This window comes from Passer montanus, unplaced genomic scaffold (assembly GCF_014805655.1).
Source record: "Passer montanus isolate IOZ18808 unplaced genomic scaffold, ASM1480565v1 scaffold20, whole genome shotgun sequence".
Taxonomy (NCBI): Eukaryota; Metazoa; Chordata; class Aves; order Passeriformes; family Passeridae; genus Passer; species Passer montanus.
The window spans coordinates 9,211,351-9,237,932 of record NW_024366592.1 but is presented as its reverse complement, the minus strand read 5'-3'; the positions used below and the strand labels follow the sequence as shown (position 1 = coordinate 9,237,932).

Below are 26,582 nucleotides of genomic sequence, written 5' to 3'. Positions count from 1 at the left end.
TTCAGCATAAACACTAGAAAGTTAAGCTTATTGGCAGTTAATTTATTGCAAAATAAAACTGTATCTGATTACAAAAATTAAGTCACCTGAAAAAAGATAATGTCATATTCCTTCCACAGTAGCTTTTATAAAAACTTTCACCCTCCTCAAATTACAGTGACTCCATGTGGCTTATTCTGCAATATAGATTTTAATATTTGTGCTAAAATTTATTCCAGCTGTTGCTAATAATAGAGATATGAATAATAATATTACAGAGAGTCTTGACTGGACTTGGTGCAGATTTATTAATTTATAATTTTTCCATCCTAAACCCAAATATTAAAAAATGTATGAAAAGAAAGAAAGGTAATTGCAACCATTGGCTTCTACTTCACCATGATGAAACTGAGCTTGCCTGGTAATCAGAGAATAAATGTAGAGATTTCCTGATTTTATCCAACAGTCTGATTTTATCAGATCTTTTGCAGTGAATGCAATTCAATTGAATGTAAGGATGCCAGAAGATCTTTTGTATAAATCAGTTACTTTTAGGAGAGAAGTGCTGCTGCATTCTGGCTCAGAGATTCACAGAAAACAAAATGAACTGAATCTGAATGGGAAACAGACTCAGGGGCTTTAACCTCTGTTTTTATTTTGACATACGAACTTTCAAGAGACAATTGCACTGGGGAACCTACAGCCAACTCTGAAGATTGATTAGAGGGTCAAATTAACTGTTTCAGTACAGTCCAAAATGCCTCCTTTATCTCACCAAAATCAGATTTATCTTCCAAATCCAATGTGTCCCTACAGGAGCAATATGAATCCCAACCACTAAATATTGATCAGAGTTTCTTACCCTGCACTTGACCTCAGCAGCTCAGCATCCAGCAGTACAGCCACATGACAATACACACGTGTCCTTGCACAGGTTCGTGGGCAGCATACGGTGCCTGAGTGACTAATGTCCATTTCTTGGGAAAGCTGTCCTTTTAAAACAACTTCTTCCTAGCAGGACTTTCTTTAAACAGCCTCACACACATTCTGCTTGTACTTGGAAACGATGCTCCAGGAAGAGTGAAAATGTCATCCAGCGCTATGCAATGTAAGTGAAAAAAATGTTGGGTCATATAAGAATTCCTCATCTGCTTATCCAGAGGATGGCCTATCTTGGGTTTTCCCTTTTTAATTTCAGTGGTTCTGAGTCATTAACTGATTTCCATGAAGTGCATAAAAATTCTTATAATACTGTCTTATAGTTAATCAGCAATAAATAGATGACTGTTGCAAATGATAACTCTTATGACTCAACCCTATTGCCTGTACTTTTCCCTTGCTTGGCTGCAATAAAAAAGATCTGTCAGGCAAGGGCAAGGCTGAGGACTTTCTTTGGCTTTGGGAAACTTCTTCAATGCTTCCCTCAGAGGAGAAGTGCAGATCCATTCACAGTAAGGAAAGAAAAATGCTTTTGCTCCTCCACTCCCTGTTTCATGGAATTCTGAACACCCAAATCATGCACACAGAAATGGAAAATACTTATCTCTTCAGCTGATGGGTGAACCTGCTGGAGTGGGGAATCTCATCTGCCTATGCCATAGTCTGCCTCCTCTCAGTAGATGAAGAATCCAATTATTCTCATTACTGGGGCTTGTCCCACCTTTGTATTGTCCCTGACCTTTGAACTGATATTACATAACCCAAGTCACTCTACCATTTGCTGGTAGAGTGTCAAATCATGGATGTTCCCTCTACTGCAGGCGCTCCAAGACTCTGAACAATCCTGCCCATAGACTAAGGCTTAACTCGGGTGTCTTCAAAGGCAGAATGCATTTGTTGTATGAGCTGAAAAAGAGATTCCCTTTAATCCAGTAACAACTATGGCAAGCTTTTTCTGAGCTTGAAATCTCTCATTTTGCACAAGCATATGAAACAGGTGACAAATGGATGTGAATATGGGTCACAGAGGATTCTCTGTTACTTGCCATCTGTGTCAGGGGTGGGAAATGAGCATCCATGAGGATCCACCAAGCAGTGCTTATCATGTGATCTCTTCTTGTTGATATCCCTTGGTAAATACTGAGGGGGTGGAATTTTCAAGGCTGATATTTAGCACAGTCTGTGACTGCCATGGTGAGAAGGCTTACTAGAGGGTTGTGAGCTGAACTTGAAATACTATATCCCCTTTGAAAAGGATGGGTCATCCTGAGGATATTGGATTTCTTTGTCTCCTAAGGATCACAGGACCAAAGTAGTAAGCTTTCCTCTCCTGCTTGTTCTGGCTTCTGGCCACAGCTGAAAGTGAAAGCAAAAACATAGGAACTTTCACTGGGCTTTAGGAAGAATTCATCAAAGAGAAACTTTCTGTTGCCTGAATAGACTTAGAAGCACTTTGGTAACAAGGAAAAAAGGATTGTAATTAGGATTTTTCCAGCAAATCTCAGTACATCTTTCACTGTTGCAGTGCTCCCAGTAACTCCAAAATGCAAATCCTACTTGACTAAACCGAATTATGCCTGCACTGAACTCCTTGGAGGGGCTCAGGCCCACATGGTTTACTCTCTGTCTTTACAAAGCTCTTTGAGCACAGGCAGCACTCTGGATTTAAGATTGCAAACCTGGTTTGTTTTTAACCATTCAAACATAATCTGTATCCACTGAAGATTCTATGCGTGACAGATACAGAGTTTCATCCTGGGGCAACTGAAATGAATTGCAGTAACTGACTACAAGCAGAAATCAATTGGACCAGTTACCAAATGACTTCATTTAAATGTAAAATTATTTGCTCAGACAGCAAGAAACTATTTACATGTGCTACTTTTGAAATTTACCTCTAGCTATGACCATATGGTAATTTAACTTTTAAATTGTATTTACTGCATTCTTATACTTTAATCAGTCAATGCAAAGCTTAACTCTTCAAAACTCCGTGTTTAAGCTTGAAACTCAAAACATTTGCAGTTTCTCTGTGCCTTTGAGCAGTTGCAATTGTCAGATAATAGCAGATCAATCAGTGCTCAGCCCTTTGAAGTGTATCTGCTCAAATGTGTCTCCTGCCTTGCATTGGCTGCAGTATGTTTTACTTCAAGTGGTGGCAAAACTTTCCTGCTTTGGAAGTAATGAGCTCTGCTCAATTAGCAGAGCAAGGATTTTTTGAGCATCACACATAATTAGTTTCAAGGTCTCTAGTTTTAACAGCCGTTTGTTAATCTTTTTTTTATATATCTGGCATAAAACTTTTGATTCAAACACAAGGAAGCAGGAAAATAGCTGGTGTACTTCAACTACACACAATTCCAGAAGCCAGCTCGGCTTTTCTGAGAAGCAATTCGGCTTCACATTTCAGAACAAATGGCATGGATACTTTAGGTAGAGAAAGAACCAAGGCTTGCAGAAGAAGGAAATGTGTCTTATTAGGTAACATATGTTTGGAAGTGACAAAGCAACTTCGGAGCAAATCATCCCATCTCTGTACTCTCTTCTTTCTCTTTCATTTCCCTCTGTGTCTATGACTGTATTTATCTGTACAGATCTGACATCCAGAACACAGCAGTGTTCAGTATTTCTTCTGTTCTCTGAATTATTTTTGGTATTACTTTCTTTGTAGGTGGACAGGACTTCTAGCAACAGACAACATCTTGAATTCAATCTGTGATGGTGACTGCTGCATGAAGAGGTAGTGTTTCCCTTTGTGGAGAAAGTAGAAGATGATATGTTAGTATTTCAGTGGGTCTTGGTGTGAAGAACAGGAGGTCTTCCTCACTGGCTGGCTGGAGCATTGCTTTGTCTCTTTCAGATGTTTGCTGAGGGAAGAAAGGAAATAACTGGTCTGTCTTGGAGAAGTGAGAATAGATTTTCTTGTCATATAAGGACTTGGCAAATCAGCATTGAATACATATTATGCTTAACACTTCAATAAGCACATAAGAAACAGTTTAAAAACACATAGGGTTTTTCTCCATTGCAAAGTCTAGGTCTGTGTAGGTGCCCTCCTAAAGAGTGTGAGGAGAAGGAGTCCTGAGTGGTTTGGGACTGCCATCTCTCTCTGTTTTTGGTGTTAATTAAGCATGGTGGGTTATGGAAGAGAGCAGGATGTTGTAACTCTGTATGAGAAGTGATGTTATTTATTCCATAGAGTGTGCCTGTTGTATTATGTGATGTTAGATGGCTGCGTATGATATTGTTGGCAAATTCATTGATGGGAAAATTATTTTCTATCACTTCATCGTTTACTGGTTTGGAATTCTGCATTTTTGGTGAGCTTTTTGTAAAGAACTAATTAAGTTCTTTCAACCCCAACACTACTTTAATTTATGTAGACAAAAAGTCCTGATCCCACCTCTTAGGCATGTGTGCAATGAGGTTGTTTCCAGAGCTGCTGGGTCCTCTGGTACTTGGGAGTGCCTCTAGATACCAGGCTGTTTCTCTTCCTGTGCCTATGCATTGACTTTAGAGTCTTGCTTTGCATGCCTAGGCTTTGAAACTTTGGTGAAAATGAAGACCAATACATTATCACGAGTGGTCTCCCACTGCAGATGAAAACTCAATGCAGCCAACTGCCTAAATGTCATCAGCTGCTTAAAGAGAAAGTTTGAATTAATGGCTCTGATTGTGGCGGAGTTTTCTTCTGTCCCGGATATAAACACACTGTCCTAGGCAGAGTTAACTGTTATTTTTAGCTATAACAAAAGTGCATCTGAAAAGCCTGTCCTGTTGCACTTGGAAAATACCAGATCACTCGAATTGCCAAATATGCTGGGGGAAAAAGCATTCCTGGAGCGGGCTTGCCCTGGACAGCCTGCATGAACTTTCCAAGGCTTCCGCTCCCCTCTTTTTCCCACACACGAGCAGGCACGCTCACACGCACACACAGGGAGCAGCTTGGAGCAGCTCAGCTGCTGCTGAGCCCTGCTCAGTGTATCTTTTCTCAAGAACAAATTCAAAGTGTGTCCAGTTTGTCATTCACCTACTTGAATCAAAGCCTCTTTGCCGAGCAGTGTTACTGCTTTGCTTGGTTATAAGCAGAAGGATTTCTTTAAAGGGTAAAACCCCATTAATAGAGTCCTTGTTTTTCTGTTTTTTGAAAAATGTGTGACTACGTAGTTTTCATAAATGGGTGAATAGATGATCTGACCATGGCCAACTTTCCTGAAGTTATTGAGGCTTATCACTAACACAAGAAAGGTCATCCGTGGGAGGCTATGGACACATTGAAGCTCTCAAATGATTTTGGAATAAAGACAGGAAATGGACCAGAGTAGAAAAAACAAGTTCTGTGGCACGAAAAAGCCTTTTTCTCCAGCAGGACACAGTGGGGGACTGTTTGGCACAGCCGACGCCGCAGCGTGAAGAATGTGCCCTAGCACTGATGCCGTGGAGCAGCGTGGATGCGGTGCAGCAGCACCGATACCGGAACAGCCTGCACGCTGTGGATGCTGTGGAGCAGCGTGGGCGCCGTGGAGCCGGCTGGGATGCTGCCGCTGGCCAGGTGAGCACCGTCCACAGGGAGCTGCGGAGGGGGCTGCCCGCGGGGCTCGGAGGAGGAGGCGCTGGCCCCAGGCAGCGGGACAGCCCTGCACGCATCTCCTGAGAGAGCAGGGACAGCGGCGACCCGGCCGCGGGCGGGGGACTGCTGCCGTGCCGGGCGCGTCCCCTCCGCGCAGTGCGGCCGAGCCCCCCGCGGGCAGAGCCCCCCGCGGGCAGAGCCCCCCGCGGGCAGAGCTCCCCGCGCCGACGGGCTCCGGAGGTGGCGGCGGTGTGACAGCGCGGCAAGGAGCATGCGTGCGGGAGGGGGCGCGGGGGGGGGAGGAGGAGGAGGAGGAAGAGGAGGAGAAGGGATGGCGCGGGGAGGCGGCCGCTGTTTATTTGCAGCCGGGCGGGCTGCGCCTCGGCAGAGCGCGAGTGGCCGGCGGCGCTCCCGCTGCCCGCCCCGCACCATGCGGGCGCCGCTGCCTCCCGGCGCGGCGGGGCGGCGGCGGCGGCGGTGCTGGCGGGGCTCTGCGCCCTCTGCTACGGCAACTCCCTGCGGGGCGAGTTCGTGCACGACGACGTCTGGGCCATCGTGAACAACCCCGACGTGCGGGCGGCCGCCCCCGTGTCCGCCGCCTTCGCCAACGACTTCTGGGGCAAGCGCATGGCCGAGAACACCAGCCACAAGTCCTACCGGCCCCTCTGCGTCCTCACCTTCAAGTGAGTGTCGGCGCGGCGGGCGGGGGGCTCCCCCTCCGCGCGGAGCCTCTCCCGGCTCCGTGTCCCGGCGGCCGGCCCCGGGTGGGGGTCAGGGAGAGCCCCCGGTCCCGCGCCCTGGGCTTCGTGATTCAGCATTTCTGCCCGGAGCTCTGCGGGACGGGGGGCGGGCGGGGGCTCAGCCGCTGGCCCGGTCCCGCGGCCCGGCCCGGGGCAAGTTTGCCGGAGAAGGGAAGCGATGAGGCGACGCTTCCGAGGAGTCCGCCGCTCTCCCGGCAAGTGCCTCTTTCCCGGCCGTTTGGGAGCAGGTGGCGCCTCCTCCCCGGGCTGCGGGAGGGATAAAAGGGAAAACGGAGCGTTTCAGAAACCGCTTTTGGCTGGGGAAGGTGCTCACATGAATTCCTCGTGTGTTCCTCCTGTGCTTTATCTCGAGTACCTTTTTCTCCGCAATCGAGTGATCGTGCCAGAAACTTCCCGCGTTGCGTTTTGAAACAGACCCGTAGTTATCTCTCGCTTTGTTCTTAGCGCTAAGTAAAGGGGTCAGCCCCGCGGGTACCGCGCCGTTCCGTGCATCCCTCCTGGCAGCTGCCAGCCTCCCTTGTCAGTCACGGAGTTGCAGCCTCCCTGCTTCAGATGTTCCTTCCCCGTGTACCGGGCAAAGTTGTTGAGGAGGAGTTTCGGTTTTACAGGAATAAAGGGAAGTTGAGCAGCAGTAAAGCGACAGCTATTTTCGCTAATCCTAGAAAGAAAACCTTCGCTGGCCTCTCTCCCCCAGGAGAAGAATTTGTGGCAGATCAGCTCAGTTACAATCCATACAGTTAGTAATTCTTTCCGTTAGCTTGTTCTCTATTTAATTTATTCTGATGGAACATTAACGATGATGAATATTTAGCACATTTTAGCATTTCGAAATGATACATGTGTTTGCAGAGAGCTGTGCTGAAGAGCTGGTGGTGTGGCTGAGTGATGTCTAGTGATCGGTAGATGCTCATTACAAACTACGGCAGGCGTTGGGAATGAAGGGTATGGGCATTGGCAAGTCTGCCAGGGGGATGTGTTACCGGTTCCTGGTTCACTCTTCTGATTGAGTAACTCATTAGCACACCGGATATATAAATAGAATTTCATGAATATGTGGAAATTGAGCGCTTCTGTGAAGCGGGAGCAGTTGTGGGAAATGGAACATCTCTTTGGCACTCCCACAGAGCACTTGCTGCTCTTTGGTTATAAAGGTGGACTTGGAGCCAAGAGCCATCAGTATTGGCTGTCTGGGCACAGGCTGGCATGCTGCTCATAAAGGAAAGCTGAATAGCACAGACCCTTGTAAACTGGATTTTTAAAAACAGGTTTTGTACTTTCTTCTTGAAGGGCGTCTCAGCACATTTCTGTAAAGAGCAAGGTGGGAGTAGGTAGTTGCAGGCAGAGCTGGCTTTGTGCACACAGAGTGCCTTCCCTCTCCACCGTGTGTCCAACCAAACTCTTGTAGTTTGGGGATCCATGTAATTAACCCATTCCTCCAGCAGTACACCTGGGGGTAATTGGAAGGAAGAATGAATGTGTGAGTATCACCACTGACCTCACTGCATGCAATATTAGCGCTGGAGTGCTGGACTTGGCCTCCTAGATCAGGTTGCAGGATTGAGATTGTGATGCTAATGAGCAAAAGGAACTTAAACTTTAATAACAAAATGGAAACTAAATGTTCTAGTTCCCATTTGTATGTATTTGGACTGGTTTTGCCTCTGCTGTTTAAAGGGGTGTGTGTCAAAAAAGGATGAAGTGCTGTCTCCGCCTAGTCCTTTCTGGAAGGGAAGTGACACTAATTTTGTGAACAAGATCTAATCCTCTATGCTTATAATAACCGTACAGCCAAGACATTGGGTCAAAGGCAGAGTCATTTGTTCACCACTTGGCATTGCGTTTGGAATAGGGAAGGAATCGTTTATCTTCCCTGGCTGCAGAGGGAGATTACATCCACTGCGTCCCAATTATCTTATCAGCCTTCCAGTTTCCACATTCTTCCCATTTCATTTCTACCAGTAGGGTGTCAGAGGAAGATGCTGAGAATGGGGTGGAGTGAATCCTCAGTGAACCCAGTGCTTCCAAAGAAGCCTCGGGCAGCTTTTGCCAAGCAGCGCTGAACCTGTGGCTGAGCCGTGCTCTGCCTGCCTGAGGCATCCGCCCCTGCCTTGCCCAGCAGGAGGTTGCTGCTTGCTCTGTCTTCTGCAGGAGAAAAGGATTTACCCTGATTCTTGTAAAAAGCTCAGCAGAAACTGATAGGTAACAGAATGGAAATGAATGTTGCTAATACTTTTGTTAGAATTTACTCCACCCACTTAAGATACTCGAGAAAATTGTGTGATGCGTGCAGGAAGGAAGGAAGAGAGGACCAAAGTATTCTGGTATCTTTATTGTTGTAGATGTGCTTGTTTTATTTAATTTATCTTCTTGTGCTAATTTGGTCAAATCCAAGGCATTTCAATAGCAGCATGAATCTTTATATCAGCCTAGTGGCTCTGCTTCTCTTGCATGAAACTTTCATCTGTAAAGGCTTGTTTTGCATCTTGCTGTATTAAGATTAAAGAATCTGGGAGATCTCCAAACTGCCTGTACAGAACAGATGTGAAGGGTGGGCTGAAATTTATATATACAGATTCATCAATCTACTGAAACTTTGTCTTGGTCTCTTTTCTGCCTTTTGTGGCTGTGAAGGTAAGAGGCAGGACTCAAAATGCCCTGTGGACTTCTCATTAGGCTGAACATATCCTACATATCAGCTACGTATTCCTGAAATGATCTCAATTAAACAAATTTATCACCCATCTGTCAGAAAAATCTGAAGCAGACATTGCTGAAATTGTGTAACAGTAGTTCAGTGTCCCTGATGAATTGGAAATTATAAGTGACAGTCCTCATTCCCGTAGACTAATGCTCTGGAGCCAAACAGTGAAAAGAGCTCAAGTATTTGACATTATTCACACTGGATCTGACAGTATGAATGATCAGAGGAAAAAAAGAGTGGCCCACTGGAACCATTAAGCAAAACTTAAAATATTCACAGAATTGCTGCACTGTTTTATGTGGGTTATCATCAGAAGGGGATAAAAAGCATCCATATGGACTGTTGAGTTAAATAATATTTGTTTTGCGTCTTTGAACTTCTACCTTTTCTTTTGACTTCTGTAAAATAAAGGAATGCTGAATGAGTTGGTTCAGAAGCATTCCTATTATACGTGGTTAACTGTTAGGTGACAGCTCCTCATCTGCACAGGAGCTGAGATGGTAGGCAGTGGTTTTGCTTAGTCCTTCAGAAAAACTTACTTCATGCTCTCTTCTCCAGCTGCTATCACTTTGACTTACTTACCTGCAGGTGTTTTCTTCTCTAAGAAGTGATTCAGTATACTTCTTTCTAAAGAAGGTAACTTTTGGACCCAGAATATACTATTTTCTGGTGTCTTCCTATAAAATATTAAGATGAAAGGTAGAAAAAAAGGTGAAAAAGAGAACTGCCAGTTCTGTAATTCAATCAGGATTTTATATTTAAACTGGGTCTTTCTGTCTTGCACCTTGCCTCCACTAACAGAAGTTCACTGAATCATTTATTCCCTCAGTAGCACTTCAGTTACTCCTTGTTTCCAGTGGTTTTGCAGAAATGTTTCTCAGCTGCTGAAGCAGAAGGTGCAATCCTCAATGCTGTCTCTCTTCCTTGTTCTCCTGCTGTCTGCCAAATCCCCATTTAGATGGATGCTTCAACCCAGAAACATAGGTGATGAAGATTTGGTGTAGTCAGCAGCACAGTGAAGGTACACAGTGATAGGAAATGGTGAGAATGAAGCCTTCAAATCCCCTGCGTGCCAGGATGTAAAGACATTTAATCAGGTACGAGCCTCCTGGTTTGCAGGTGGCTGAGAAGTGAAGGCCCTGTGTGCTCAGCCTTGCTGGTGCTGCCAAGGCAGATGCTGGTGAGGGATGTCTCAAGGAACAGCTCCCCAGGGACAGAAGAAAAATGTGGTGACATGTCTAGGACACATGGCTGTGACAAAGACTTGGGAGGTGGCATGGCAGGGAAGCACAGCAGATACCTGGTCTTCCTCAAAGGAGGTGGGAGTGTCTGTTCACTGGGAATGTGCTTGGCTCTGTGGGGAGGGTGTCAGAGTGTCCACCCCAGCTGCTGCTGGTGGCCTAGGAGGAGAGGAGCTGGAGGGGGAATTTGAAAAGGCAAAAAGGGAGTTTGAAAAGACAAGAGAAGACACAGTTTGTGCAGAGAGCCATCCTTCTAGTACTCTATCTAGAAAAAAAAAAGAGGAAAAAGATAAATTAGGTGTGCTCAGATGCTGACTGCAGAATGGGCTGCTGCTGGTGGCCTAGGAGGAGAGGAGCTGGATGGGGAATTTGAAAAGGCAAGAAAAGACACAGTTTGTGCAGAGAGCCATCCTACTAGTACTCTATCTGGAAAAAAAAAAAGGAGGAAAAAGAGGCAAAAGATAAATTAGGTGTGCTCAGGTGCTGACTGCTTAACCTTCCAGGTCTGCCCACCAAGGCTGCTAGCCAGTGATGGCTTGGGTATGTACCTGCCTGGGGAGCAAATAGGGCCCTTCAGCTGTGGCTCAGTATTCTGGGTTGGCATTGAGAGCCTCATGTGAGGCTCCAGTGGCTTTGGATCAAAGCCTTAAGTGAATGTGAGCCTGGGTTAGAGGTAAATACACAGCCAAAGAAAGAACTGATTCTATAACTCACTGTCAGCCTTCTGATCTATCTGGTTGTTTACAGCTGATCCTTGTGTTTTTTCAGCTGTATCAGTGGCATAAGTTTCAAGGACAGGGAGCTTAAGAGAACCAAAACAACCTGGGGAAGGAAAAAAGACCTTACATTTTCTTTGTTATTGATTTAATGCTATATTACAGCTTGACGGTGCAGGGTAATATAGTGGAGCTATAATGTGTCAGGTTAAATACACAGTTCTCAAGTATTTTCTTCACTCTGAGCATCACAATGTTTAAGATTGTGTCAGTATTTCTCTTGTACAGCTTAGTCTACTATTTCTACTCGTGCTGTGGCAGTCACTCTCCACACTGCTACTGTGATACCTTCCATGAAATTGATGTAGTACTACTGGTGTAGCCACACTGGATGAAGTAGACTTGGTGAAGAAAAGCAGATGCTTTTGTAAGACTGATTGTGTTATAGCTGGAATATACTGACACATTTCTAAGAACATAAGCATTTCTTTTGACCCACAGCAGAATGCCTTGCTGTGAGTTTTGGTCTTCCAAATCTTGGTGCCTCAAAGCTTAGGTTTTTCCCCCCAGTTTCAGGTGCACAAAAAGTCTCCTTCGCAAATGTAATTTTTGTAGCAGGTGTCTGATATTTGGGCTGTGTTTCTCTGGGTTTGCTTGCACTCCCTGGAAGGAGGACAGGAATCCTGTGGAGGGTGAGGGGAGGCTCTCTGCCCAGGGGTGGTGGGTGCAGACTGGCTGGGGTCCATGCTGTCATGCTGCTTGCAGCCAAGCCCAAAGGTGTGAGGATTTGCCCAGTAGGAGAGCTGTGTACAAAGCATGTAGGAGTCTGCCTTCACATTTTGTCAGCCCTGAATAAAATTTGCCTGTCTCTTGAATTTAAGGCCTTTTATGAGAGAAAGAATTCTCTAATTCTCCTGAATGACTTGGCTGAGGTGGATGCAGTCATGCTTATCTTTGCTGCTTGCTTCAGTGGTGTCCTGTCTCTGTTTAACACCTACCAATTCCTGCAAATTTTCTCTCATTGGGCATTCTGTTCCTCTTGCACCGGTGTCACCATTAATTTTCTTTGGCCATCTTTCACTTAAAAAGTCTCAGCTTTCGACCAGCCTTCTTGCCCACAGGAGCATCCTTGTCAATACTCTTTAGAGTCCATGAAAATAAAGTACTCTGCCTGCTGCTGGTTAGCTAAAGGCATTTCTCTGCATTTCCTCACTCTCTTTCTGACTGCTTTCCTGGGCTTTCTCTTTATTGTCTCACAGTCTTAAAGAAAGAAAGGGAAAAGAAAAAAGGGTATTCTCTTTTCACTCACTATACATTTTTTTCCCTTTACTTCTTTGTAAGTTAGAATGGCATTTCCTTCATGGTCTTCAGCTTATTTCAAAACTACTTCATATTTGGAGAAGAACTATTACATCCAGTTTGAAATACTGTCTTTCGGACTAATAACTTTATATTAGATTTTGGTTTCTATTGCTTTCTCTTCTTGATGAGTGACTGTCCTAGCTTGGTTTTTGATCACATCTCATCCCTTTTTCTCTCTGCACTTTGATGGATGGCTGCTGAAGAGCTGCATGAGATGTTCATTTTCTCATTTCTTGCTGAGGTGCTACTTAAGAATATTTTTTAAGACAAACTGCATTTTGTTCACTATCTAGATAAAATGATACCTGGTTTGTAATTTTGTTGCTTGCCATCATCTGGATTTTTTTCTTCTCTAGTTTACCAAGGCCCCTTGTGGAGGCAAACCTAAAGCCGTGTGAATGGTGCTCTTGTTATTTGCAACACAGGAATGATCAACAAACCACAACTGCTGTGGTTTGACCAGAAAATTCTGCCCTGGCACATTTGCCACCTTCAAGGTGCTGCTTCTTCCCAGTCTAATTGTGATTTCTTTTTTCTTTCGCTACCCCTGCTGGAAAGCAGTAACCTGCTCTGACTGCCTGCACTTAACTAGTGCTCTTGTAAGTGATGACTTCTGTGTTCTGAGGCAATGGCTGGAGCTTGGGAATTGATACAGCCTCTGTCTTGTCACCCATTGCCATTATAGCAAATCAAGGACCAAGCCATTTCAGCCTTATTGTCCATTTAATTCTCAGGCATTGTACTGTACTGTGGAAAGATTATCAGCACAAATCAGCACCAAGTGCTCTTGCACTTGGTGGTGGAAACTGGCCATTGCAGGAACACCAGTGCAAAGAGGCTTATTTTCTGTTTACTGCTACAAGTTTTTCATTAATCTTTGAGCTGTTTCCACATACAGCCTTAACCATTATTGCCACTGATACAGCTGCACCTCTTTTGGAGTGCAAATGCTCATTTTCCTGGCACGGAGTACATGCATCTGTGGAGTTTATAAGGAAATTCCACCATGCACTGAAAGTGGGTATTACTTTGCATAAAGTTTGCCATATTTAACACACAATTTGAACAGGAAAAGATCATCACAGGAAACTTAATCCATCCTTATGTATTAAATTAATTTATATAAATCTGCATGTGAGCCTTCCTTATAAAAACCATGGGGTTTTATGAGGTATGGGATGCTGTGAGACTTTCTGTTAAGTGTTACTTGCTATAACAAATTACCATTATTATCCTGTGCATTTCTATTTCATAACACGTTGTGTTTCATTGTTAGTCTTTTGAAAATAATAAAACAGATTAAACTAAACAAGAGCTGCCCAGGGATAATAACAAAGTCTATAAAAAGGGAAACTCTCCAATTATGGTATACAATATTCTTAAATCATAAGAGGTCTTAAAAAAGTTGAATGAATCTTCATGTGTACAAATGGATGAAAAGCACTATATTAGAGCTGGGGTGGGGGTGCTGGTGATTATATACCGTAACTGGGTATATATGGAATTTGTCTGTGAGCCTGTGCTCTTGCAGCATAGACCCCTCTGATTCTGAGTCTGTGAGGATGAAGCCACAGAATCCCACTTGATTTCCAGGCCTTCTCTGTAGGGAATTGCTTGCCTTGAATTGATGTGTCCCTGATAACTTCTCTGGAGGACATCTGATGGTTCTGATGGAGGTCATAAGAATGATTTGCTTTCTTCTGGAGAGCTGTTGTACAGCCACCATTCTGTGACCCTTCAACAGAAGGCTGCTGCCTGTGGAAGTCTCTCTGAGTGTGAAGCTGTGTAATTCCTTTTCCAAGAGTGGATGGTGGAGGAATGGTAGAAAAACTGCTGCACGTGGCAAAGCAAGCTACTATTCCACTGTTCCTGGAAAACACCCATCAGCCTTAACAAAATCAAGGGATTTCTTATTTTGGTGTACATCCTGCATGGGCGTGTATTTTGGGCAGTGCTCTGCCTTGGGTGTGATCTGCTGAGCCACACATGCTGCAACGCATGGGCACAAAAACAGTGCTGAGTCTTGGCTTGAAAGTGCAGCCTGTCTGCCCTGGTGGGACATGTGATCGATGCTGAGATTTCTGTACTCAGTTTTTTGTTTTGGTGGTGGCAGGGATGATGCTGGTCGGCTCTATTAGAAGATACCTGTCAGTGTCACCTGGTATTGAGAGACTGCACTTTGGTGTATGTGCTTTCATCCTTTTACTGGGTCTTTTGAGGGCTTTTGCCTTTGAACTGCCATTTGCCATTTTGCAGGAGGTTTAGCAGAATCTTTGCTTTCAGGGACTCTTCCAGCAGAGATGTTAAAGCAGTAAAAAACTCTTCTCCAAGTGTTTCGTGGGTGGCTCCTCTGAGGAACCTCCATGTCTGACATGGTTGTATCTCCTCTTTCAAGGGTCTCTATTCCTAGCAGTGTTATCACTTGCTGTGTTCAGCCCCAAATCTTTAGGGTGCTGTTTGCAAACATGTCTCTGTTTTGAGGAGCAGCCTGTTCATGCAGCCCAGAGCATCTCCTCTCCCTGCTGTGTGCTCTACCAAGGCCACAAGATGTGTCTTACAAGTTGTGCTGTAGCTCAGGCAGAAGTTATGATCTTCATACAGAAATGGCTACATGATATGATTTTCCCCATTTGTGGGGCAGTGTAAGTATGGAAATACATGGACAGCACCACCCTCACCTCCCTCCAGTGTAGTACAGCTTTTGCCTGCCAGAATTTCTGTTTATGAACATTATGTTGGAGAAAGACCACTTCTTCCTTAATTTTGAGATTCATATCTCTGTTTTACTTCCTTTGTTTGCTGAACCGTCTACTGTGTATAATTGCTGCATGCTGCTGCCAGTAAACAAGACTGACTCTCTCTGTTAGGGTATTAAAGATTAAGAGGAGAGAAGTAATTTTTTATTTACCTATCCCCTTCTTGGCTCCCTTGCCCAGAAGTTGCTCCACAGTTCCCTGGCAGTGAAGCAAATTTGGCATTCCATAGTAGGCTGCCTTTTTCCCCCCATGGCTGTGTGAGCTGGGCAGCTTTACAGAGTTCTTGTGACTTGGATTAGAGCTGTTTGAAGACCCAGATTTGCTCACCCGTTTGACATATAATAAATTTAACCACTGCTAACGTTTCAACATCATTCTGCTGGGATTGTTTCAGGACGAAAGAATGTTTCCTTCATTGCCATGTGGCCTAATTTCTTATGACAAAGAGCTTCAGCAGCAAAAAGCGCTGGTGTGAATATAGCACCTGCACACACTCGCCTTTAGTGTTTATGGGCCACCAAAGATGGTATTTAAAACACACTGATTTTGCTGTTTAGTGGAAGAGTCACATGAATAGCATGGTATTATGTTTGTATTTTGTGCTGCTGTTTTTTATTTATTTAAAGAACACGTGGGGGAACAGCCAAGCTGCAAGGCTGATGCTTCTACAGAGCTGTTCTCAATAATTTACATCAGGTAACTCACAGCTTACAAGCCTCATTGACTGGATGTTCACCCTAAGAAGGGGTGTGAAGGACTCACCCCACCTTTGGGATAGGGGACCTGATGGGGGTAGGATGATCCCTTACTTATAGAGTTCTGCCTCTCCTGCCAGCAGACTTGTTTTGCACGTTGGGAAGTTATTAGATATGATCCATGGAGACTGATGATCGATTTTTCAAGACTATTGCCAGATGTCATGAGTTTAGTGATTGGTTCTCACAACTTGGCCAACAAATAAGAATTTCTCCTCTTTTGGTGCATGAATTCCTATCACCTGATATCCTGAGCACTTGTTCTCACCTGCCTGCATCTGCTTTCTCCAGAAATCAGGTTTCCAGATTACACTTTGGCATTAGAGGGGGGGCAGTAGACTCTGCTTCAGCTGATGCTTCAGCTGATATACAGCCAGAAATGATTAATTTGTATAAAGAATGTCTCTTGCAGAGGGTCCCTGTCATTGTGCACATCTGCAGGTGTCTTGGAGTGTGGAACTGTGCTCCTTTAGGGACAGGGTGGTGCCGTGCTGCCCCTTGTTCCTCTCAGCCCTGTGCTGAAAACAAGATTCTGGCCTGGGGGTTCCCGCTGCTGCAGTGTATTTGCAGCTGAAGCTCTGGCTGGGTGTGTGTTACTGCTATTTGTTGTGGTTTGTCATTCAGTGCTGGTAGAAATAAGGGAAAGTGATGGATGTTGCTGCCCTGAAGTGGCTTGCAGGAGAAATGGGATAAAAAAAGAAAAACCTCCAAACTCTTTGTGTATTCTTGAATCACACAGACTGATGTCTTGTCAAAATGTAACTGCATCAACCCATACTTCAGAGGGAAAGGTCAAGTCATGCCAAAATCTCACTTTTTCACAAACTCTCTGGGTTTCATCTGTTGCCTCCACAAAGACTCCAGTAGGAGCACAGCAGGAATGCACAAGTAAGACTCTTGGTCTGGTAAAATTGGACTGGCCTGGAAAATTGAACCCAGGACAGTTAGCACTTCCTTGCTTATGAATAAGAAATGTAGAGAGTTAGTCATATTAAAAAAAAAAGTTGTCTGGCTCTCAGAGACCTCTTCACACCTCCTCCATCTCATAAAAACACCTAAGGTGTTTTTTTATAGCAGCAACAGCTCAGTGGCCTTGCTGTTGCATCGTTCTTGTCATGGGAGACCTGGAGTCTCTTACTAACAATAGGAAGGATTATTGACCCTATAGCATATTTACAACTGCATGTAAAATATTTAGATTGAATCTTCTTTTCACTGGTTATCTTGTCATTGTTTAAAAAAATATCCTTGAACATTAGACATTTTTCCAGATTCCTTGTTCATATATGGAGTCTTCTCTATATAGACACCATGTGTCTGTGTGTATATTTGTGTAGATAAATATATACATATATTTGTCCAAATGTACAGATGTTGTTAATACTTAAGAGAAATATCTTCAATTGTATGTAAGGCAAGGCTTGTCAGCAGCTGTTAAGCAAGCTGGCTGTAAAAAACAGTAACCAGAAGAATGTATTAATACATGCTGTCAAACAAATGTCATGACAGCTTGTTACATTTTATTTTTTTTTATGATTGACACAAATAATGAACCCTAATTATCTCACTGAGTCTAGGGTGACGTTAGCTAACTGATCTTTGCCATCAATGTCCTTACAAAAATGATGTGAACTATTAGACAAGCTTCTTTATGCCAGTAAAGCATTTGAATAGAGGCTTAACCTTCAGTGTGTGACACTGTTTTGAAAGTTAAATGGGAATAAATGCCCCTGTTATGCTAAGCAGATGCTCCAGCACCTTACCAAGTCCTTGTCTTGGCTGTTCCTGGGCAAAATAATCTATTATAGAGCAGAAAATAACTACCCATATTGTAAAGCTGCCACGTGGCCAACAGAACCACAGAAGGTGCCAACAGGGAAATGGGACAAGTGCCATGATGGGCCAGGGTGATTTGCTGCTGAGGAAGCACAGGCTTGGTCTCACTGCAGTTAACTCTGCTGGGAGGGCACAGGGCTCTCCCATCTCTGTCAAAAAGGTTGCCAAACACAGCCACGTAGTATGAAAATTGGGGAAATGGTTTCTCTTTAATCATGTAAACCAAAGTTTAGAGTGATTTGCAGTAATTAGTTTAATAGCACTAACTAAATGGGGCAAAAGGCATAATTTAGAGTATTTGAAGGATGCCTTGCTAATAGAAGATCTCTCAAATCTAGCAGTGTTTTGTGTTTTTTTTTTTTGTTTCCTTACAGGTTAAACATATTGCTGGCTGGCATGAACCCCTTCTATTTCCATGCAGTGAATGTAATTTTACACTGTCTGGTGACTCTTGTGCTGATGTACACTTGTGACAAAGCTGTGTTCAAGGACTGTCGCCTTGCTTTTGTCACGGCGCTCTTCTTTGCTGTGCATCCCATTCACACCGAGGCTGTAAGTATGTGCCACCAAACCTAAAAATAAATTAATTCTTCAAAATTTTATTTATTTTTTTAAGGAAACCTCAGAGTCATACAGAATGTTGTACTTGTGATTTTTTTTTTTGCTGTGGGGGAGCAAAGGTGAGAATGTACTCTATTTAAAATAATCTGTAGGAGTCATTAAGAAAAAAGTGTATTCATACTTGCAGTCTTTGTGCTCTGGAACTGAATTCTAAATGGTGGTCCTAATCAGCCATGCTGGGAATAAATGGACAATCAGGAGTTTTCTGAAACCAAAGACCTCAGTGAGGCTGTGCTCTCCTGCTGGGATATTGTTGCATGCCTTCAGCCATCTCCTATAGCCATCAGTTTTAGGGAGGAAAAGTGAAGGCAGCATTACTGTGTATTCTAGAGGAGCTCTCTCAGACAGAGATGATCTGACCCACAGATTAATTTATATTTATTTCAATTGAAAGCTAGGAGAATCCTGTTCAGAACAAAAGTTGTTCATGAACACCAGCATAAGTTTACAGAACAACATTTTGGAAATCCTTCTGTTTGTTATAAGCAAATATTTAAAGACATAATCATTCCAAAACTGCAGTCTGTTAGCACTAGGAAATACTTCTATAGCTAAAAGGATTGTTGCTGTCTTGGAGAAGGAGAGGTAATATCCAGCTCTCCACGCTGTAAAAAAAAGAAATGCTCTCATTAGCTGAGATACCACTGACATCACACTGCTCTCATTCCAAGCCTTTGTAAATGGGGAAGGGAAACAGCTCCTGTGGCTGAGAACTTTTGAGGAGAGATTACCTTAATAACAAAAAGCCACAAGCTTTGGAGTTACTCCCTGTGCTGTGTTGTGTGAAATAATCAGCTAGGCTCCTTTTGATAATGCAGCTTTATATTTTAAGGGAGGTTTTAGATGAGGCGGTCTTGGAATTTATTTTTGTCTGGGTCAGAACTTTAAAAGGTTAAAATAAATGCCAGAGCTCTGAATATAACTTAATTATGTAATCTCAAAAGGGGCGAGATTTCAAAGGGCCTTTTATTTGCTTTATGGGTGAATTTTAGATCCTTATGAAATAGGATGTTGAAATAACTGTAAAAAAGAGTGTTTATCCATTCTTCTTCAGTATTCTCTCTTTTATAAAAAGATTTTGTTCATTAATCTGTAGGAAAAAAACTCTTACAAACTCATATTGTTCAGGAGGAATAAATTCTATAAATTCTATCCTATCCCTTTTTGGTGATAAAGTTCATTTCAATTTTACTTATATAGTAAGTAATTTTCTTTAACAAATTTCAGTACTGGGAGTTGGATGCTTTTCTTATTATAGAAAATTAAAACAAATCCTTAAAATTGGCATTTTCTATATAACTTAATTAATATTTTATTAAGTAAGGAATGACTTTACTGTTGGCTTACTCATTTGTTTTGCCAAGCTAGAAATGCAGCAGACAAAACTGAGCATACCCTACACTGTCCAAGTAACATTTTGGTATGCTGAGGGAGGATAGCACTGAAAGATCAAAACCTTAAAATAGTAGCTTTGAGCATGGATTATTGAGGCAGTCACTGAGTGTTTTTATGTGTTTAGATGTGTTTTTACACCTGTGTGTCTCCTTTCCTTTCAGGTAACAGGTATAGTAGGCAGAGCAGATGTCCTCGCCTGTCTACTCTTTCTGTTGGCTTTTCTCTCCTATAATAGGTACGTGGTAACATTGTGAGATTCTTTATTCTGAGGAGGGGACCAGAGGCAGCTGTCAGTGTTCATGGTTGTTGGCAGAGGTGCTTCCCACAGCTCTGCTGTGTGGAAGTGTGCTGGCCCCTGCTTGCAGCCATGGTGATGCTTATGAGAACAAAAAAACACTAAACCAGGAGTCTACACTGACAATCCCTCTTCCACTGACATTGCAGCTGACCATAAAACAGATTGTTAAGAAATGTAAAGAAATTGCAAACAATTGTAAAGAAATGTTTTCAGTGGAAGGCAAATTGTGTGTAGAGTGAAGAGCAGACACGTGCCTGCCTTTCAAATGCATGCTGTGACTGTGGGACTCTGGAACACCTGGTCTGAGAGAGTTAAGGAGTGTGTCGAGACCATCAGTCATCCTTTCCAGGAGAAAACTTGGCACTGCTTGCTGCTCTGTGCTCTAAAACTGTAACTGAACAAGTATAGATACAGAAATAGCTTACTTGGATGGGGTTTCTGCACCTTTTGCATTATTTGAGGTTTGAAATAACATTGTTTGCATTCAGAAATAGCACCATGTCATCCCAGCCACAGGGAAAAACTGCTGATATCCCTCTGGGGCTGTCTTCTACAAACCCACAATATTGTTTTCTTCAGAAGGTGTGAAGCCCAGTGAGCCCACAGGAATCTGCCTGTTTGATTTCAGTTCTTTCCTACCTTCTCCCATGTGATAGGGGCTTGCTGCCCAGTCTGTTAATGATTAGGGCACATCTCTGACTCAGGGGACTGTGGGTGGGATGGAAGAATTTTTTCTTGCCTAGTGCTTTTTGTCCCAGAAGGAGAATTAAGCATGTGTGTTCCACATGACAGAAAGCAGGTGTTTTCCTGCCTTCTCTGTACTTACTCTGCCTTCCTCTGACTGTTTCAAGTCTACTTTATTTTTCTGCTTGCCTTTGTTTCACCTTTGTGCACCAAGAATTGAAGCAGCCCCCTCTTACTCTGCCTTCCTCTAACTGTTTCAAGTCTACTTTATTTTTCTGCTAGTCTTTGTTTCACCTCTTGTGCACCAAGAATTGAAGCAGCTCCCCGTATTTGCATCTTCCCTTCCTGTCCTGTGGCTAAGCCTTTTCTCATTTTAGATTGTTCATGTCTGGACATGTTTGCGTCAGCCATCTTAAGGCATTTAGGAGGAGTGTGTCAGTATTTGTGTGACTGTAGTAAACATGAAAATAGCAGAGAAGTTAAGATATTTTATGTCAATTCTGTTTTTCAGGAGTGTGGATCAGCTTTATGTTGGGGAACATTTCCCTCCCACTGCCTCCCCATTCTTTTTGCTGCTTAGTTTATTCCTTGGGACGTGTGCAATGCTGGTGAAAGAAACTGGAGTCACTGTGTTTGGTGTGTGCTTGGTTTATGACTTCTTTTCCCTCTCCTACAATGGGCTCAAATTGTAAGTAACTTGTTATGCTCATGGTGCTTTTCAGGTGTTTTCACCCGTTAGTCTAAAATATGTGTTATTATGGCATACAGCACTGAGGGGAAATGGACTTGCCCTGCTGAATTTTAGATGGATGGTACACATCTGACAAATTTGGAGGGACCCACAATTGCATTCTGTGTTTTGTGGCAGTGGTTTTTTTTTTATTTTTTTTTTAATTTTTTGTTTTTGTTACTCTTTTGCTGCCTGATTACTTTTGTTGGGTAAATCGACCGGATGTGAAGAACTGATCCCTAAAATGCTGAATTCACCCTGGCAAGACTAACATTTATTTTTAGAGTGGGAGTTCTGACTGAAGCATCAACATCCTGAAGTTCCTCTGGTTTAACTCCTTCCATTCACAGTGTCTGCTTGATTATTCTGTCACAATGCCCTGGGTTTAGAAATGTTATATGATGTTTAGTAGTAAAACTAGGTTTGATGTTTTTTCTGTCCTTTCAGAATGGAAAAAGAGGGAAAATACCCATCCAATTCTGGTTGGAATAATTAGCAGCTCTCAGAAGTCACTGGAGAGAAATTAAATGCTTTGAAGTTTGTACCCCTCACCCACTTAGTGTCACAAATAACTATGCTGTTTTCCATCTCCATTCAAAGCCAGAAGTCATGGTTTATTAGAATATTTTTATATTAACCATTTTATATAGTTTTTATCCCTTTGTCTCCCAAAACATCCCTGGTGCAGATCTGTGAGTGAGTGTAAGAGCTCACTGCTCCTGAGCATAGGAGGTCTTGCTCCTCATATAATTTCTTGTGCTTCCACTGGTGCTACCCCACCAGCCCTGGAACATGTCACACCCTACATGAGCTTGTGTGTGTGTCTGGGTTATAAAAAGGACACTGAATTTGTGTTTCTGCAGCGAATTAAATGAACAGAGCTGGCACAAGGTGAGAGCAGCAACTGCAGGGAGGAGAAGGGGGACTCCCAGGAGCATCCTGGCTTCCCTCCCTTTGTGGCCCTTTCCCTAGGCCCTAATGGGCACAGACCAGTTTCAGACCTGCCCTCTGGCAGCACAAGCAATCAGCAGGCAGGTACAATGGATCGGCAGGGGATTCCCTGCCCTACTCTTTTCACTGGATAAGTAGTTCTTAATGGTGTGACTGGTGGGCAAGTAGCCAGGGAGATTTTTGGGGGCTGACAGCCAGCTTGCTTGTTAACACTTGCATTTGCACCCTGACAGGCGAGTTTCAGGAGCTGCCTGGCTGAAGGGAACACAACTGTTAATTAACTGGAGGAAAATCTGTGCCTTCCTCCTCCCTCCTTTCCTCCGTCTCCCCCTTCCCATAGGCCCACATTCTAGGGGGTCTTTTCAAGCTATTTTTTTGTTTCAGTGGCGGCCAGTTGCCCAGATGTGGCACTATTTATCTTGTAGGAATGAAGCTCTTTAGTACAGATGTGCTGTATTTTCGTATCTCCTCTGGTTGCATGTATTGTGCATTTATCTCTTTGTGATGCTCAGGATTTTATGATTGCATTTGACTTTAAGGGGCAGCACAAAACAAACAGCCTTCTATGTGCCGCTGAAAACTTATCTGCTCCTTCTTCCAACCTGACCAGATTTGTTTTGTGTTTAAAAGTGGAGAAACATCATTTGTTTTCTGGAGCAAAAAATTAGGAGTGACACCACAGTGCTTCCCATCTTAACAGCGGTCCAGAGAACAGCTTGATACAGGAATGCTCATCTTCTCTTGCTGTCAAGTCTCTGGCTCTAGTTAGGAACTAATAAATACTGTCCTCTCAGCACAGAAAGGCTTTTCCTATGGATTAAAGCAATGTTGTCTGTTGTAGTTTGATACCGCATTGTGCCGATTTCATAGCGTTCAACCTTTTGATAAGTAAAAGCGCAAAGAGCACAAGTCCTTACATCCTTGTCTTTCCCCTTCTCCTCCCTTTTCTCAGGAGGAACGGGGGCATTCACCAGAGGCCCGCCCGGCCGCCCGTGTCCGTGTCCTCTCGGTGTGGCTCGCCGCAGGTGCCGCTGTCTGGCCGGGAGAACGGGAAGCAGCGCTTTGCCCAGCGCGGCGCCTGGAGCTCCTGCCACCCGCCAGGGCCCCAGGAGCAGCCCAGCGGGGGCCTGGCCGTGCCCAGCAGGGCCATCTGGGCCATTCGCAGGTACTGCTGCCCACTCCTGCTCTGTTCACTTTGTTTTAGCCGTTTTTATCCTGAAATTGCTTGTAGGTTTTGTGTTACTGCAGAGGGAAGACAGGAGGATGTGGAAGGAGGGTTAAGGGAGAAAGGAAGAGAATATCTATCAGAAATCAGGGCAACCCCGACTATGGGGAGAGAATGATGCATCTGACTCCATGGATATCAGAAGGCTAATTAATTACTTCATTATACTATATTACATTACATCTAAAACTAAATCTGCCCAAGCACCCAACTTCACTCCACTGCACAGAATCTTGTGACTGCTGACTGACAGCCTGCACACGCGCTTGGCCCTGATAGGCCAAGGAAACAGAACACCATCACTCTGGGTAAACCATCTCCATATTGCATTCTACTTTGGCACAACACAGGAGCAGCGAATGAGATAAGAATTGTTTTGATCATTCCTCTCTCTGCTTCTCTCACTGCTTCTCTCACGTTCAGAGAATGTGAATCCCACAAATATCTGAGGACGTGTTAGGATTTTTGTGCTCTTTGATCCTTGTCTTTGTCTCTTTTTTCCCTGATGGATAGTATCATGGAATTATTCAGGTTGGAAAAAGCATCTAAGATTACCAAGTCCAACCATTACCTCAGCTCTGCCAAGCCTGCTACTAAACCATGTCCCTAATGCTACACCTGCACATCTTTTAAATACCTTCAGTGATGGTGACTCCACTGCTTCCCTGGGCAGTCTGTTGTTGACTATTGTATTTGTGGGGCCCCCAGATGAAGGAAGGAATGGTGAATCTGTCTCAATGTTCTCAGAAGGCTAATGTATTATTTTATGATGCTATATTATATTAAAGAATACTAAACCATACTATACTAAGGAATACAGAAAGGATACTTACAGAATGCTAAAAAGATAATAATGAAAATTCATGACTCTCTCCAGAGTCCTGACACAGCTTGGCACTGGTTGGCCAATGAGTGAAAATAACTCACACCAGAATTTAATGAAAAGATCACCTGGTTGGTAAACAATCTCCAAACACATTCCAAAGGCACAAAACACAGGAGAAGCAAATGAGATAATTATTGTTTTCCTCTTTGTCTGAGGCTTCTCAGCTTCCCAGGAGAAAAATCCTGGGCAAAGAGATTTTTCAGAAAATATGAATGTGACAGTTGACAACCCTTTCAGTGAAGAAAATGTTCCTAATATCCAATTTAAAACTTCCCTGGCATGCCTTGAGGCCATTTCCTCTTGTCTTGTTGCTTGCTACTTGGGAGAGACTGATGTACCCAACAGGGTAAGGAGGTTATCAATATAAAAAACATGTTCTGTCTTGTTCCGTCATCTTGTTCCTTGTTTCTTTTTCTCCTGTTTCTTCCTACTGCTTCTTTCTCCCCTCCTTTGCTTTGTACTTTTTTCCAAACCCCCTCCCTCTGCCTCCGCTTTTGGGGACATCCCTTTCTTACACAAAAGGAAAGCCTCTCATCTCCCAGCCTCTTCAGGAGAGGCTGCAGAAGCTGTGCTGGAGAGCCCGTGCACGTGGGATGGCTTCAGAGGGAGCTCCTCCACGCTGCCAATTGGCATTTGCTTTTTGGCAGCTGCCTCTTCAAGTGCTGTGAAGGATTTCTGCACATGGCAAATCAAACCCTGCACGTACATAGCTGCTTTCTGTTTGAAAAGGGGCTCTCATGGTGGTGTAAGCTGCTCAGCTGCTCTCTTCTCAAGTGACTGACTGTGTACAACACACTTGCAATGACTTGCTGTGTGAGAGGTAGCTGTGGGATGCCCAAAGTGGAGCTGGCTTGGTCCCAGTGGCTGAGAGGGAAGCTTGCCTGTGAGAGCTGTACTGTTGACATATTATATGATATGAAGCAGGAAAAACTCAAAAAGACAATTTTGCTATTAAAATATAATCTGTATTTATTAAAACAAAACAAAAAACCAACAACCTTGCTATAGAAGAAAAAAAAAAGAAAAGATGAAGTTGCTGTTTAATCTGTAAGATTCATTACGCAGTTTTTCCGTGTAATTCACATTTGTCTGACTTGTGTAGGTCTTCTTGCACAGCAAAAGGTTGGGGGGTTGGGGGAAGCTTTAAATATTTTAGAAGGTCCAAAATTGGTGGACAGACTTGGCACAGTAAAGTAGCTTCAGGTGTCTTATTTAGTCTACCAGATTACTAGTTGTAAGGTTTTAATTAGAATAAAGTAGTAGGGCACTAATCTGTACTTTTGAATACTTCTAATGTGATCAAATAGGTTTCTATTCAATAATAATTTATTATACCTCTTCTTACTAGTGCTAACTGAAAAATGCAGGAAGATGTAATGGAGGAATTAAGGGAATTGGTCTAATTAGCAGTAACTGGAGCTAGTTATGTAAATTCTTGGTGCAGAGATATTTTTGTTCTTTATTGTCACTTGCTCTTATCTTCAGCTATCCAATGAATATGTGGGTTGCAGTCCTAGTTGCCTTTAGAAGTAAGGAATGAGTTAGTCTGGAGGAAGTTGTAGGTTTTATCACCACAATTTATTGCAATTTTGGGGAATGCTGGCATATGCTACTGAGATGAGGTAACTAGAATCTCTTGTGGGTTTGATCCCTCTCCCTGAGTTTTAAAACCTGAAAGAGGCTTGTGAGTGTATGTGCCTTTCCATATGATATAAATGGGGAAGGACAGACAAGAACTTTCATGTCAGGCTTGTACTTGTGTTTGGGGTAAGGCCTCAGTGCTTTCACTCTGGTGTGGTGTGTGTCCTGTTGAAAATCACTATCAATGGCAATTATCACTCATTCTCTTTCTCATAATTTGGTGAAGCCACTGAAAACTGGCATCTATTTTTTTACCTTTTTCCCTTTTCTTAATTGGTTTTGGTTATGCCGTGTTCGATGTGCCTCACACTCTGTGTTACTAAATGTGGTTCAGCCCATGAACACCTCTGAGCCACCTAATCACTCTGAAGGTTTTGAGCTGTATCAGTAAGTGGAGGCTGCAGTCTAAGCTTCTTGAAAAACAAGACCACAATAGCTTGCATACTTTTGAAACTGAAATCTCTGTTTCTCTTTGGTATCCTAGAAGCTCATTTTTATTGTGTCTGCTGGTGGTGAGACTCTTCCCTTGGAGTGG

The 26,582-nt window shown here is 43.5% G+C and overlaps 1 protein-coding gene across 3 annotated transcripts in view; it reads left to right on the top strand.

Moving 5' to 3' along the window:
• Positions 1 to 5,225: 5,225 nt before the first annotated feature.
• Positions 5,226 to 26,582, top strand: part of TMTC1 (transmembrane O-mannosyltransferase targeting cadherins 1) — a 140,041-nt gene continuing 118,684 nt past the window's right edge. Inside the window, exons 1-5 of one of the 3 annotated variants that reach the window (XM_039707849.1) lie at positions 5,226 to 5,470; positions 17,991 to 18,168; positions 19,794 to 19,867; positions 21,126 to 21,302; positions 23,248 to 23,460. In XM_039707849.1, coding sequence (XP_039563783.1) covers positions 5,370 to 5,470; positions 17,991 to 18,168; positions 19,794 to 19,867; positions 21,126 to 21,302; positions 23,248 to 23,460 — 743 coding nt within the window. In that variant the 5' untranslated portion in view covers positions 5,226 to 5,369. Of the gene's footprint in view, positions 5,471 to 5,932; positions 6,172 to 17,990; positions 18,169 to 19,793; positions 19,868 to 21,125; positions 21,303 to 23,247; positions 23,461 to 26,582 lie in introns of those variants that run through there. The other 2 variants (XM_039707848.1, XM_039707850.1) reach the window with 2 other exon arrangements.